The sequence below is a fragment of the Tinamus guttatus genome, unplaced genomic scaffold (assembly GCF_059628265.1).
Source record: "Tinamus guttatus ecotype Peru unplaced genomic scaffold, ASM5962826v1 Tinamus_guttatus_pri_ptg000146l, whole genome shotgun sequence".
NCBI lineage: Eukaryota > Metazoa > Chordata > Aves > Tinamiformes > Tinamidae > Tinamus > Tinamus guttatus.
Genome location: NW_028288680.1, coordinates 1,008,341 through 1,023,643, shown reverse-complemented (window position 1 = coordinate 1,023,643; position 15,303 = coordinate 1,008,341). Strand labels below are relative to the sequence as shown.

Sequence of the window (15,303 nt, the reverse complement as noted above, 5' to 3'; positions counted from 1 at the left end):
TTTTACTCTGCTTTTGCTGCTGTTAGCAGCAAAAATAGTAGTGTTATGTTTCTTTGAAGTGCACATGTACTTGCACAAAATACACAGATTTCTGTATCCCAGAGCTAAGCAAGAGACCGTTTCCTCATTCAAAACTTTTTGCCAATTAGCGCACCCTCTGAAGAACACACTCCTTGTGTTCAATATTGTTGTCACTTTGGACTTTGGGCCTAGGAGAAATAGGGAAGATACAGACCTTCACAGACTGAAAATCTACATTTGCACCCATGCTTTGGGTACCCCAACCTTGGCCCACAGTTGGCTGGAAATTTCTGTTGTTATGCTTTTGTAATTACATCGTTAAGCACAGCGGGTGCTATCCCAGATTGTATGTCATATCTGAAGCTTCCACTATGATGAAATTTGTTAATACAGAGAGCTCAAAGCCTACTTTTTCTAAAATACCTTTTTCTCTCATCTCTTTGTCCACTTGCCTATATTGTCTCCTGCTCTTCATTACAAGGATCTCATTTGCAATGAGATCCAAAATCAAGTCATTCCCTAGTCAGGTTTTGATTCCTCAAAATTGCTGCATTTGCCAAATCTGGATTTTGCAGCAATTCAAGTGGAAAGAATTTCTCCATATTAAAATGCCTGTAGAAACTGCAGGTTTTACATATGCAGGACTATCTGTCCACTTCCTTCAGTTACTTAAGGATGAAGGAGCAGCCAAATCTCTCAAATATACAGACTTGATTAGCAAAATTTTCCCCTAAGAAGCTAACATCCCACACTCAGTCTTGAGTTTTATAAATCTGCTTGATAAATTGATTTACTGCCTTTCAGAGATACGATATTCATGCCACTCACCAAATGACTGTCTCTGCTCTGAGAGTGGTGAAGAGCAGAGCTATGTAGATATGCAAACATTTTTAATTGATTATTCAATTAATTAAAGGGATTGTACAAAAAAGCACCATAATAGCATTACTGTGTTCACAGCCTACAAGTGTTTATATCCTTAGCCTCAGGTTTCAGAGACTCATTTATGTAATACAAGATCTTTACAGGATGAGGTGCTCTTGGGCATCACATTTTCCTTCAGTCTAAATGAGAGCTGGTGTATAAATCTCAAAGTAACTAAAGGTCTTTTAGAATTGGAGACACTCCTGGGAGGCGTGGGATGGGGGACGGAAGTGTTATACCTAGAAGTTTTAAGAGCACCACATCTCTGACTCATGGAAGTTTATTCGTGTCTTTCTGCATGCATAACCAGCACGCTCTTTATACTGGAACTTGTAATGATGAGGATGATGCCACTGCTCTGGAGGAACATAGGTAATGGCGCCCGGACAACTGACGGTGAACATCCCAGTACTACAAGGGAACAAACGCTTGTTTTCTTCATGCCTGAATGAAACATGTTCCTTTCAGGAATTCAAAACTGATCTGCCTTCTGCTTATTAAATTTACAAACATGATTCAGTGCTTTTTTGTTTGTTTATTTGTTTGTTTTAATGTAAGATGTTGATCTGCAATAAATACTTGATCATTTTTTTCTGCCAGGCGAATATCTTGATGATTCCCAGAAATGTCAGTTGTGTGAAGCATCCTGTGAGAAATGCATTGGACCTGAGCGGGACAACTGCATCAGCTGTCCAAGTACAAGGTAGGTGTCTTCAAGCACCACGTAGCTCTAAGGCCTTGTATCTGGGTCTGGAGAAGTGGCTGCCCAGTCTTTAGCAGTAGCTTGCAGACTCGTATGAAAAGGCAATCAGTGAAGAATGAAGAAGCAAACAAAGTCATGGCAAGAAAGTGAGAAAACAAGGGTTATGTGAAAAAAACAGTTAGTTACACAGACAGTCAATATTTACCCAGATGGTTTCTACAGATGTAGAAAATTCTCTTTAAATAAGAGAAATAGTATTTCCTTCATTGCTATCCTTTGTCATCCATTCTAAAGCATATTCCTTGGAGTCACAACGGGTGAATTCAGATCACAAGAGTACAGACTACCTCAGTTTAGCAGTGCAATTTGGCAGTGAAAATAAATACAAACACTAAGGTACTAAGGTAATTGGTCATATTTTCATAGTACCTAAACACAGACCTGTTAGTTAGAAGGATAATTTTCCAGGGCTCACACAAAGAGTGAATGGAAAAAGAAAGAGACTCATCCACAGCACACTGCAAATCAGGCTTATGCTTAGGTGAGCTAGCTCCTGATGCAGGAGCCTACTGCCTTTAAGCCCATGTTCTATAAATTTATTTAGCTATATTTATCATATTAATTTAACTTTATTCTCATTCCAATGATTCCAGTCTATTGCATCCAGTGGACACTTACACTGATATGAAGTCAGATCAGGTCTTGTATGATATTTTCCCACATAGAAAAACTTTCCTCAAGTAGTCCCACAATTTACAACGCATATGACTAAGACCTTGACACAAAAAATATAACCTCATGGAGTCCAAGCAAATTCATAGATTAGGAAACAGTACTGATTTAAGGTGTATTACATCAGAAATGGCATTAGAAAAGGCAGAATTTTGGAATAAGAACTGAATTGCTGTGATTCAGAATTGCATTACATTAGACTTTGTTTTCTATCTTGTGAGTTTTACCCAAAGATACCTGCAAAACTAAGAAGGTATATGGCAATGTAGTTAAAGTACTATTAGGCAAAACTATACATATGTTTGCTGTAACGAAGCCTTTTTCTGCTCTCTCTGCACATTGTGGAAAGCTATTAGGAAAAGTCATATTAGGACAGTCATAATTAAAAGAAATATTAACAAAGAGAAATCTCACCCAGAAGCTAAAGAGTAAATCCTTCCAATGAACATTACTTTTTATGTACTGGAAATAGAACTCAAATGACAAATTCTCCTAAATCCTGTAACTCTTCACAGTTTTAAACAGTGCCTATAGAAGATGGTAATGAGTAGCTGCTAGATAACATGAACCAAAATTCAGCAGAGAAACGTCCCTACAGGGCAACAGCTTTCTTCTTTGTAAAGGATAAAAAGATTTCGGGGGCACGTAGGTAGAGCAGGTACTGAAAATCCCTTTAAAATGAAAACACTGCCCAACCCCTGTTCTTCACGAGAATTCAGCGCTAGGCACCACCTCCTTTGTAGTAAACTCCATTGTCTTGATTGAAAATCCAAAATGCTATTATCTGTTTTTTAAAAAATAGGAGGAATTGTAGATTTTTGTCCAGCCAAACAGTGATTTTCATAAAATCTGTCTCCCTCTGTTCATTGTTTAAGTTGCAGAACTCAGCTATAAGATCCGACCTGCTAGTTTCTGTCATTAGGGGCTACAAAATGAAACACAAGAAAAACGTGCTTCACCTCTGTGCTAACTCTGTTTGTGAGAGTAAGCAGGGCTGCCGTTTCAGCGAGCGCACGTGATGGAGCACAGCCATCTCCACAGGCCACCTACACACAGCCCAGCTACCTCCAGCACTTCTGTCATGTTCTCCCATTTGCGTGGGCTGCAGACCCCATGAAGAGCTGAATGAGGGCCTTAAACTCCATGTAGAAATATCGACACACGCCACATTCTGCATCTCTCAGGCTCCTGAGCTGGGCCCTTGCTGAGCACCTCACACATCAGCACGCGTCTCTCTGTTTCTTTCCTGCAGCTTGCTCTTAGACTCACAAGGCTTCTTACCAATTCCTAAGTCGTCTAATACACTGATTTGTTGCACCTGTTTCAGGATGGCTATTTGCAGGATAGCGTATTCTTCCATCTTCACACTTTATAAGCCCCATCATTTCCAACCATGTTAAATTTTAGATGGTTTCTGAAACTATTTGACAAAATCTGTTTTAAACTTTGCAAATATTTTCCTACTTTTCTTTCAGAACAAATCTTACAATGAGCATAGTGACCTAAATTTATGATATTGTAGGGATTCTTTAAGGACTCTGGCTGGCTTTATGGAACGATGCACTATTTTAATATTATACAGTGCCTATTGTTCCCTAAGATACAACATAGTCTTGAAATCTGTACTATAATCTTGACTCAGTCTTGAAAATTGAATCCCAAGTCCTCAGACCAAAATTGGTGAAGAACAAAAGCAATTGAATGGGACATGACAGTCTCTCAACTCATATTTTCCTATTTTCTTGCAAAATATTCAATACATTTTCAAATTCTACTCAACTTGTTTTATATTATTTTAATTGTCATATTGTTATCGAAGCATTTCTCCATATTCCCCAGGCAGATTAAAATTTTCAACACATAAAAAGATTCTGTAGAAGATACTTCATTACCCAGAGGAAAAAAAAAGAACATATTTAGCAGCAAAACAGTTAAGTGTTTTCAGAGACGCAAGGCTGAAAAGACAGCTCCTAAAGGCTTCAGTCCTGCCAAGATTCAGATGGATGTTTGACTTTATGTACAAAGTCATTTCAGTGAAGTCATTGTTCAGCTCAAAACAAGCCTTTATACATAGCAAAACTAATAGAAAACTTCAACAGATGGATAGTTCTTTCACAGAGTAAGACCTCTTCTTGCTCTCTTTCTAACATACATAAGGGAACCCTTCAGAGGTTGTGGCATAAGGACATTTAGGTACAGGACCAGAAGTTGTTTATTTTCTGGGAAAGTAATCCAATTCATCTCTGAAGTATAAGATACAGCTTCAAAACATAGTTGATCTTTCACTTTATCTCAGTAAATTCAGTAAAATCAGAGAAAGGAGGTAAAGGAGGAGGTAAAGTGCAAAACCTCTAGCAAACATAATGAGAGGAGGATATCTTCCTTCATTCCTCCAAAATGTTGCTGAACGTGCAATTCTTCCTCTCTCTGCCTCCAAAAGAGCCTTTGATGATGGTCACTGTGTAATGCAATGCCCCAGAGGAAAGTTTGAGATTAAAGGACAGTGCCATTTGTGCCATCACACCTGCCTGGATTGCAGTGGGAGTGAACCTAACAAATGCACTGCTTGTGGAACAGGTAAGAAATATTTCATCTTGCAGTCTTTTCGCCTTCCTGGGCCTCTCAGTTTCCTTTTCCTTGTGCTCCCAGGGTAGTTTTTAGAGCCAATTCAGTATACAGTGCTTTCGCTCCTGATCCGAATCATAAACTGCTTTAAATCCAGAGAGATATTGGAATTCAATTTCTTTTCAAAAGTATCAGAAAGCATAGCTCCACAGTGTCCTTGCATCTTTATATACTGCCCCGAGTATATTTTGGATAGGGCCTATAATAGGAACAAAAACAGGAGAGACTGGACAGAAAACCCACACAACCTGCCTCTGGGAAATGAAGCCACGACCTCCCCCTCCAGCTCTGCCGTGTGTTGGTCACGGTGAAGCGGAGCCAACCTGGGTGCACAGGCGGGCAGGGAGCCCGAGGGCTGCCAGGACACGGCCTGGGGGAGCCTCCGCAGCTGGGCACACGGGGCCTGCTAATGGTCAGCACTGGTTATCACCACTATCACACCACCACACACTGAAGCACCTCTTTTGCCGTGTTATTTGTTATACCAATTAAGTGGAGACAAAAGGCAATATCATTAGCTCTCTTGTCCCAGGAATGCAACTTATGTCATTTAGAAGCACCAATGTCATATAAATTAGGAAAATAACTCTCTCCCCACCTTCTCTAATGCCTGGCAGATAAAGACCTTTAGGGTTATTAGGTGCAAATACTTGCAAATGGCCTGTAAATGAACACTAGCTAGGATTTAACTTAATTTCTTTTCTTAAACAAAAGACTTTTTGATGAACTTCTGAGGACTGATAGTGGATTCACAGCTTTTTCCTCTCTGGAGTTATTTCAAATTTAATCCTAGTGAAGAGCGACTCAGGTTTTGCTTAGAAATAAGTGCCCAACTTACAAGAGAACACTAGTATGACTGGCATTAATTAGTTGTATTGAGGATGAGACCACAGTGCTAATTTCAGACTCTCCAGATGAACAGACATAGGCTTCAAAGTCTAGGTGAGACATGGGAGGGACATTTAGCTGCTCCTCAAGTCTCTTCTTACCATGGCGCATAGCAATGTAAATTGTACCAAAAGTGAAGGCTTGGATGAGAGTCAAACTCAAAGGAGTCTGTAAAAGTTCACTTTAACATTCAGATTTGAAAAGAAACAAAGTCTGGATTGTTGCTTGTACAATGCAGCAGCAGCTATTCACTAGTGTAGCTGCCTTCTTTGTAAGTGAAGATGTATTCTACCATAAGCAAACACTTTGAATGCTCTGTAGTTAACAACTATATAATACCCTTACAGCCTTAACGTTATGTAATTTATACCGTATTGTGCCTGTAAATGGCAACTGTCCATGTTGCATCTCCTAGCACAGTGTGTTTCCACAGGCCTCATTCGGAAGTATTTGAAAGTACCCAGTCCACTAGAAAACACTCTGATATCAGAATAGAGGCACATTTGTGCTTCAGATTCACATCTCAGCCTGTCAAGAGTTTAGCAGTGACTAGGATGGGGATTACAGTTTAATCCACTATGGAAACGGTTGATCCTTTTCAAAGGTGAATGAGAGCTTTACGTCTACAAACTGGCTATGTTTTCAGCAAGGGAATATTGGGATCCCAGTAATGAAAATCTCTTGACCCTTGTTTGATTAGATCGATTGGATATAAATAGCATCCACTCTCTAGCATGATATTTTAATGCCATAAATCTCTTGACAATGTGAAAGAGTTTGGGTTCCAGAACGTTTTTGTATTTTAGCTCTTCCGGTGCAGAAGTGTGTGAGCAGTGCCGTTAGCAGGCAATATCAATTACCTCCGGTGAAGGAGCTGCTAAATAACGCCGCTTCTTCTGCCTTAGCATCACTTGTTACTGAGCTGCTTTCCCCGTTGGTTCATTTTTCCCTTTCCCCACAGACAGGAGAGGCACCGACCGCTTCCTCTACCACGGGGAGTGCAGGGAGAGCTGCCCGCCGGGGCACTACCACTCGGAGCACGCCTGCCTGCCCTGCGGCCCGCACTGCCAGGCCTGCCCGGGCGCCGGGCGCTGCCAGCGCTGCGCCAGGGGCTACTACCTGGCCCGGGACGGGTGCCAGAAGCACAGCTGCCGAGCAGGTACCAGGACTGTTGCTGAAAGCTTGCGGATGCTTGCCTTCTGCTTGCTCAGAATTAACCCAATATTGGGAATTTTCGAAATGCAGGTGAAGTGGAAGACCCTGACTCTGAAAACTGCATAACTTGTGCAGAAGGATGCCAGCACTGCAAATGGGGTAAGTATTGCCTTTATGAACCTTTCTCTATATTCCCGAAGAAAGAAGAAATTATTCTTCTCCATATCTGATCATGAATCTTGATACGTACTGTTGAGCACTTAGTGAATACTGCATCCTCTCAGCAGCCAAACCGCATTTTTCCCAGTGTATATGTTCTTGAACAGCAATTCTAAAACCTAGCACCAGCATAAATAAGAGTAAGATTCTGTATTCATTTAGTTATTAATCTTTGCAATGCTTTTTCCTACTTAAATACCACCCTAATGCTGAGAGGTTTACTGGCTTTCCGAAGCTATTACCAGATACAGAAGTTTATCACAGAGTTTCAAAACTTACAGACCTGAAAACAGATTATCAGATTGTACTTTTTTCTTTAACGAAATAGATATGAGAAACTTGAATTTCATTCTAGAGCAAGCCACTCAAGCAGCATTTCTACAGCCATCAAAAATCCTTAAAACACTGGTTCATTTTTTCATGCAAGAATAAAAATAACGTTCTTTCTTTCATAATATGATGTTGGTTTGTTGTCTCCAGATAAACGCTGTTTAACTTGTTGAACTCAGTTTCTCAAATCCATATTATGCAAATATAAATGGATGCAATCCGGCACAGCTTGTTAGCTCTTTGGAGCTGCCTTTTGTCACAACAGTTCACCTTCACAGAGACTTTAAAGTGTTCAAATGTCATTGCTGTCACTGCATTTATGTTAAGAAATCCTTTTCCTGTATCTGTATGGACCGGAGGACAACTGGTAAATAACTCAAGACTGAGGGACAGCATATATTTTAAAAGGCCATTTTTGAAACTCCTAAAAGTAGAGGCAACCAGGACCCAAATGTCTTGGCCCCAAATTCAGACAGATTTGCATGGAGGACTTCATACGGAGCCATTTGGTTTAATCGACTTGTTATCTAATGTGTTTTGGGGTCTGGTAGATGCTAAAGTCAGTATCAGGAGATTGACCACTGCTGTGCTAATAAGGGTGAATACTGGGAAAGAAAACTGCTAGCATCCCAAGGGAGGAAAAAAAATACAATAGTCACAGCCACTTTGATATTCTATCTGCTTATTTTTATGTCAGTGCCATGCTCACATATACCAAATTTATGTAAGCATTTTTATCACATACTACTTTCTCCTCTTTTTCCCGTCATCCAATCTAGCATGTCACACTATAAAGCTCCATACAATTGCATTCATTCAGCCATTCTGTATAAATGCAATCAATCCTAATGCTTGTCTCTGTGACTATACCAGTGGGTTTTCTATATTGCTGCATTAACAGTTGGAAGGATCAAGGTTTAATATAAGTGAAACCACCCTGTAGTCCTTACCAGGGACGTTTAGCAAGGTGTGCTATCCACCTCCATGTCAGCTGTCTCCTGGGCTAAGGGGAGAAAAAAAAAAGAAGAAAAAAAGTAAATAAAGAGACTCTGTTTTAACACCAATCTTTAATGCCCCTAACAAGTGTTACTTTACTGTATTTTAGGTGCACAACAACACAGTGGATTAAATTTTTTATATCTCTTCTGCAACTGTTTAGTCCAAGTTCTTGGCTTGAATTACAGTGGAACAAAATGAGAACAGGAAGTTCTCTTTAAAAAATAGTCATTGCAAGTACCTTAGCAGCTGTTTTTCTTTTTGTATTAGAAGACTGCAACGTTCTTCATGAACAGGCAGCGTGTAGAAAATGGGGCTGTACTCACTCATTTGCCTCTAATCTCAGAAAGTCACTTATCTCCTAAATATTAATCTGACAAACTTACTTCCTATTTACTTTCAGGTTCTCTCAAAGTTCTGATTTAAAATAGGCTTTTCAAAGGCTCTTCAAAGATCAATAAAATGGGTGCAAGTAAAACAAAGGTTGAATTAACTTTCGCTCCAGAGTAAAGTCAGAAGTATTAAGAAGTCAAAGTATGGGTCATGTTATAAGAAAACTTTCTGGAGGTTGTGATGCATGTTATACTGAACTTACTTAAACAGGTTGGTTTAATGCTAGATCTATTTTGAAGAGAAACGCAGCTGTGGGACGCCAAGCAAGTTGTGCAAATTACCACGTGCTTCTGAAATAAAGCATGAAACTTCAAACTTAAAATGAATCAGGCAGAGATGCTATTTGCTTATGTTTCTGCTCATAACAGTCAGTGAGAATTCTGACATATCAGTAACTTAATTCATAGATAAGACAAACACAGAAAAAAGATTTCTCCTGTCTTATCAGAAAACTGATATATTTAGAGACTTCAGTGTAAAAAAATAGCTTTGCTATCTGTCTTTTAGCAGAGACAAATAGGTTATTCTGAAAGCTGTTAAGAAATTACATTTCCACAAAAATAATTAAAAACAATAAAATTTCAAGGTGAGAAAACATGGAATATAATACATTTAGTTTTACACCTTTATAGTCTGCTTAGACTCTCTCTCTAAAATTAACAGAATGCTGCATGATTTTGCAGTCTCATTTTGGCTTATCTTTCTTACAGCACCACTGAGAAATTTAATCTGAACAAAAATTGTAGAACAGGAGAAGGGCAGGCATTCTAGTTCTATGAACATTTCTATTAGAAGTGCACTGGAGAGCTCTGGGGAACACTATTAAAAAAAAGAGAGAGAAAGAGAAAGAAAGAAAGAAAGAAAAGAAAAAAGGAAGCAAAATGCAATAATCACAGCAATTGGAATAAAAAATATATAGTTCATGTTACTGAAAATTGGTTGTTAATATAGAAACATGCATACAGCTAATGAACATTTATAGTTTTGCAAAGACTATAAGCCATTCACTCATATAAAGTCATCAGGCGCTTGCTGCTTGCTGAAGTTCTCTGAGATCCTTTGATAAACACTAAGAGCTACGAATAATTACCTACAGTTTATGCTGGTTGTTGAGTTATGCAGGATGACTTATAGAAACTGCAGACTTACAGAAATTTTATTGCATAAAATAAGAAATGAATATAAGGCTGTTGTAAAATGTGCTGTCACATTGTAAAATGAGCAACAAAATGCCAATGGTTCTCTAACTGTCTACAAATTAGGAAGATTAGTTGATATTTTCTTCTGCTTTGTAGAAAGAGAACAGGTCTTAAGGAGAGATAAAAATGCTAATTAAGATAACTGAACTGTTTTTTCTAGTAGCCTGAAGGACTGGTAATTTCTGGCCAAAAGTTTCTTTCACAGAGCACCAGAGAACAGATTAAACTGCTGCCTTCGGTCTTGGGCCGTGCTTTCTGGCTTTGTACAGGCAAGAAAACGAGTAAGAAAGAGCTACTGTTTTGATTTGCTGCCAGCTACCAGCAGAACAGAGCAAGTAAATGAGGCAGGAGGGTGTGAGATCTCTTTTCTTGATCAGTACTGACCTTACTGATACATTAAGCTGCAGCTAATGCACATTTGTGTCAGTTTTATACTTTATATCCTGCACCAGACACTTCAAAGAATGCAAAAGCTTCCTTGTAAGTAATATGTAAGGAGAGCACTAAGGGATCCCTCCAGCTGTGGGATGCTGAAGTGAAGGACAGAGAGTATTTGTCATTCGTTCTGGGATCCTCAGTGAAACACAAATGTTTTCTTCCAAGTCTGGTTCCTGCTTATTTTCAGGGTTACTGTAGGGCAATGCAGAAGTTGAATAAGTCTATCAGCAAAGAAAGAGACAGCCAGAAAGACAGGCTAATCAAGGACAGACATAGTCTTTATGGCTTAAGTACTGGCGCTACATTTCTTTCTTTTTCACTTCCTGAATTCAGAGGTTGCCTATATTTTAAGGAGAAAAAAAATCTCTAAGACTCACAAATAGAGTTCTGCCTTCATGCACTGTTACATCCTGGAACACATAGCAAGAATTAGACTATTACAGCACATTAATTCTTAGAGGACCCGTAGCTATGTCTATCCTGTGCCAAAACATGGCTGTGCACAACAGGGTTCATCTCCCCACCATCCCCTGGTAGCACCTGGCTGTGCTTGATGCTGCCCTAGCCCTTTGATATGCTCAAGCACATGGCAGTCTGTGAGCTCCTGAATATGAAAATTGAAAAGGAGTGCCAAAGACAAGTCAAATCTCAAAGAATATCACCAGAAGACACCAGGAAGTCTATAAAATTTAAACCAAATCACTGGAACAGTTCTTCAATATAGGCAGGTGTTGAAAGGGAAAATTCTGACAAAGCAACATGACTAAAGAGGAGGGTTTTCTTTGGGCAGCACCTACATTCTGACCTTTGGTGGAGTTCATTTGCTGCCACATTTAGATCTTCATAACTGCACTCGTGCTATATCAAGTGTCTTAAAATCATAATGAATATCAGAAACTTTCTTCAGTGCTAACCTTAACTCTTTAGCAAGCATGCAGCTATAAGCCCCTTCAGGACAAGATAAAGGCAGGTAACTACAGGTCACTGCAGAATTTGAGCCATTAATTATTTTAAAAGAATGTCAAAACTAATACAACGTGAGAGCATAACAGTGCTAGACATTATTTGCTGTGCCTATAGTTATAGCACATAGACTGGAGTAGATTCTCAGCCAATTTCGACTCTCTTTCTAATCACACAAATTGCATTTGCCCTTTTGCAGCTGCCAGTGAACACACAAAATCTGATGGCAAATGACACAAACTTCCAACACGCACTACGTGCTGCCCTGCACGTGTACACCTCGCAGGCAGAGCTGCCACGTCATTAACCAGTAATGCTAACTGTGAGCACGTAGGCCATGGAAGAGCTACGTATTTGTAGCTCAACAGTCCCATGCAACCACTGAGAAATTCACAAGAATCAAGAGAATACTTCTTCCTCTCAGGAGGAAGTTTGAAGTTTGAAAATCAGGCTGTTGCCCAAATTTATGTGCCTTTCTGTCAGTGTCCTCCAAAACTGAGCCTCATGTTCCAGAATCAATTCCTACCCACTTACTTGTTGATTCACTTCCACTTATCTCAGCCAACTTGCACAAGAATGACATGTTGCAATATGAGTACACAGGCTTTCCAGATATTACCTCATCTACTCGCAGCAAAACACCATCCGTCCCACCACATGTTGACACATCCAGGGTTCTGCGGAGAGCAGTATAGTGTAGCTCTTGCAACCTTTGCATCAGGACTGTTTTCAAAGAGACTGTTTTACTGAGAGTAAAGTGCTCCTCAGTGAAGGGTAGAGGGAAAAGCGTTCAAAAAGACATTGCACTTTTCTCATTTCAAAAATCCTTAGAAAAACTCTGATAAACTCTGAGGAGCGGTGTTCTTGAGAATGGATCTACAGAATAGACATTTAGGGCTAAGTCTATCTCTCAGTTATAGTAAGGTAAGTCTTACCAGTTATAGTTAGTTATATAGTTATATAGTTAGGTAAGGCCTGAACAGCTATCAAACTGTATTGTTCAGTTTGACTCAGATTACCAGAGAACACACTTACCAGAAACAAAGGCAGAAAGCAGGATAGAATAACATGGAAATACTCCACTTGATCTGTTATACAAAGTGAGAGTTGGGGTGAGGGAAAGGTGGGAGATACAAACTATAACGTAGCAGGAGTGAGGGAGAAGGTATTTGAGAGGGTTTGCAGAACCCATGCGATAGCTACAGGACAGCGCTGTGACTCACCTCACAGGTACAGATCAGGATTCCGGCTGTTATGCTCATGATAAAGGAGTGTAAAGTGATCTAGTTCCCATAGCAACCTAAGAAACACAAAGGAAAACTTCATTTCTTTAAGCCATCCCTGATGATGAATAGATCTTGGCTTTCAAAATACCAGAGAAAATTATGATAAGGATCTCTTTTATCTCAGAGTAAATCTTCCTCAAGAGGTTAATCTTGCAGGATGAGTTTAAGATTTGCAGATAATAGGACTTGTTTCCACAGGCTTCTGGAGTGAGAATATGCAATCTGTAGTGGGGGGGAAAAAAAGAAAGATTTAGAGCATGGCTTTTTTTTTCAATTTCCATTGCTATCATTTTAATGTAGGGCAGAACATGTTGCAGGGCAGAAGGATGTTGCCTTTCCAAAAGTACAGGTCAAAGAAAATTTCCATACATTCTAAAAATATAAAATGTACTTACTAAAGAAAACAGCGTCTTTGAAATATTTCTTTCTCTGAGAAAGAAATTTGCTTTTTAGGCAAAATCTAGGCTTGGGGCAAGTCAGTAGAATTAATTTCAGCTTTAGATCAGACCATGAATTCTGCAAACACAGACATACAGCTCCCTGATTTCTACAACTTTATATTTGCACCAGTGATTCCTCCATAAATAGGAAGAACAATGTTCAGTGTTGGCTTCAGGGAACTTTGAAATTTCTCCTCTCAATTGCTCTAATAAGATTAACAAATTACTTCAGATGAATAGTGTGACTAAAAAGTGAAAAGAGAGTTTCTGATTGCTCAAAGCCTAGTTTTCAGGAAGCTGTAAATCCTCTTGAACATCTTGTTAGTCCGAGGTTAAGATGATGTTCCTTATATTACGTTTTTGTAACATGTTTGTAATCTTTTGGCTTTACAGGGCAGAAATACTTCATGCTTTAGTTCAGAGTTTTCTGTAGAAGTAAGAGGATAAAAGACAAACACTGGATCATACCAAAGACTCATCTAGCTCTGTATCCATTGGCCTAGCAAGAAATATAATCCTAAAATTACAGGGACAAATAAAGTATGCATTGGTATTCCTTCTTCTGCATCTTGCAGTTCAGAATCTTCCTGAATTGAAACAGTAAAGCAGAAGCTGAATTGTGTTTAGCGCTGTGCAAATTTTTCAATAACTGGCTGTACGGTGAGAAAAATATTCAGAACTTTTTTTACTTTTTTTGCTTTTGTCTAATTAAAGGTAACCATAACTTATAGCAAAACCTCTACATAAATTTACTCTAAGTAAGTTTAATATGATATTTTTTTTTTTTCAAAGAACGATGAAAAGTATTTTTAATTCATTAAATATCTTGGCTGAATCCAACTTAGCATTTTTGGCTAAAACAAGCAATGATGGCAGTTTTTGCCCTTTAAAATCTATTTTTTAAAAAGAAGGACAGAATCCAGGCTTTTCCTTGGTAAAAACTCCGTCAAAATAAATTACCAAGTCAGAATTCAGACGAAAGAAGATACAGGAGATTAGCAGATTTATTGACAAAAAACAAGTGCAAGAAGAGGTGAAAAGGCAACAAAAAGGAAAGATAGAAAAACAAATGGCTTTTCTCCAAACCACTGTTGTGGGATCCAGAACAGAAGTTTCCTTCATGTTAAGGCCTACTGTAAGCTGAGTTTTCATTAGGACCCATGTCTACTCAAAAATCCCATTATGATTAGAGTGTACATTTCAGTTATTTTAATTGAGAAGCCATAAAACTAAAGTCAAAATGGTCTAACCCAGTTAAAGTGTATAATTATATTTGCTGATAATATATTACAATTTATAGTATTTCTTTTACTTTATTGTATGTTATGGTTCAGGGCAATATAAAAGGAAAAATAAAATCTAGCTGTTGAAATTAATCAGTTTGAACTTTAAAGGAAAACTGCAGTGTAATATAAAATAATTTTCAGTCATTATATTTAATTAAATTCCAAAAGAGAGGTAAACCAAGCATTCAATTGCAGGCACTGAGTATCTTCAGCTTCTGATACAAAAAGTGTTGAGCACATTCAGCACATTCTGGACTCACAGCTGAGCCAGAATGTCATAAATACTTCAAGAAATATAATTAAAAACAAAAGCTAGTAAACAAAACAAGAAGCTAAAATAAGTTACAGTCTAAGTACAGATCCTTCAAAATATACCACACATGTAACTTCAACTCCCATCTTTACTGCATATAGTATTCCCATCTTTACTGTATAGGGTATACTATATAGTATATACCCTATACGGTGTAGGGTAGATAAAGTTAAGCATGCATATGAGTCATTGAAAGATCTGGGTCTAATTGGTGGTATTCTTTAAGTAAGTGCTACTCAGTAGTACAGTGGGCTTGTAATGTAGAGTTTCCAGAATTAAGATATGTCTAAATACTGCAAAAACACAGATATAGTGAAACAGTGACAGGAATCTCCATAACATTCTAAAGAACATTTTTAATATGGATGAACTTACGTAGCAAATATTTCATT

The 15,303-nt window shown here is 38.6% G+C and overlaps 1 protein-coding gene across 1 annotated transcript in view; it reads left to right on the top strand.

The window, feature by feature from the left end:
- PCSK5 (proprotein convertase subtilisin/kexin type 5) overlaps window positions 1-15,303 on the top strand; it is a 232,802-nt gene that overhangs the window by 185,857 nt on the left and 31,642 nt on the right. Inside the window, exons 21-24 of the mRNA XM_088522071.1 lie at window positions 1,546-1,648; window positions 4,821-4,957; window positions 6,855-7,052; window positions 7,139-7,207. Of these exons, the coding sequence (XP_088378197.1) occupies window positions 1,546-1,648; window positions 4,821-4,957; window positions 6,855-7,052; window positions 7,139-7,207 (507 nt within the window). The remainder of the gene's footprint in view (window positions 1-1,545; window positions 1,649-4,820; window positions 4,958-6,854; window positions 7,053-7,138; window positions 7,208-15,303) is intronic.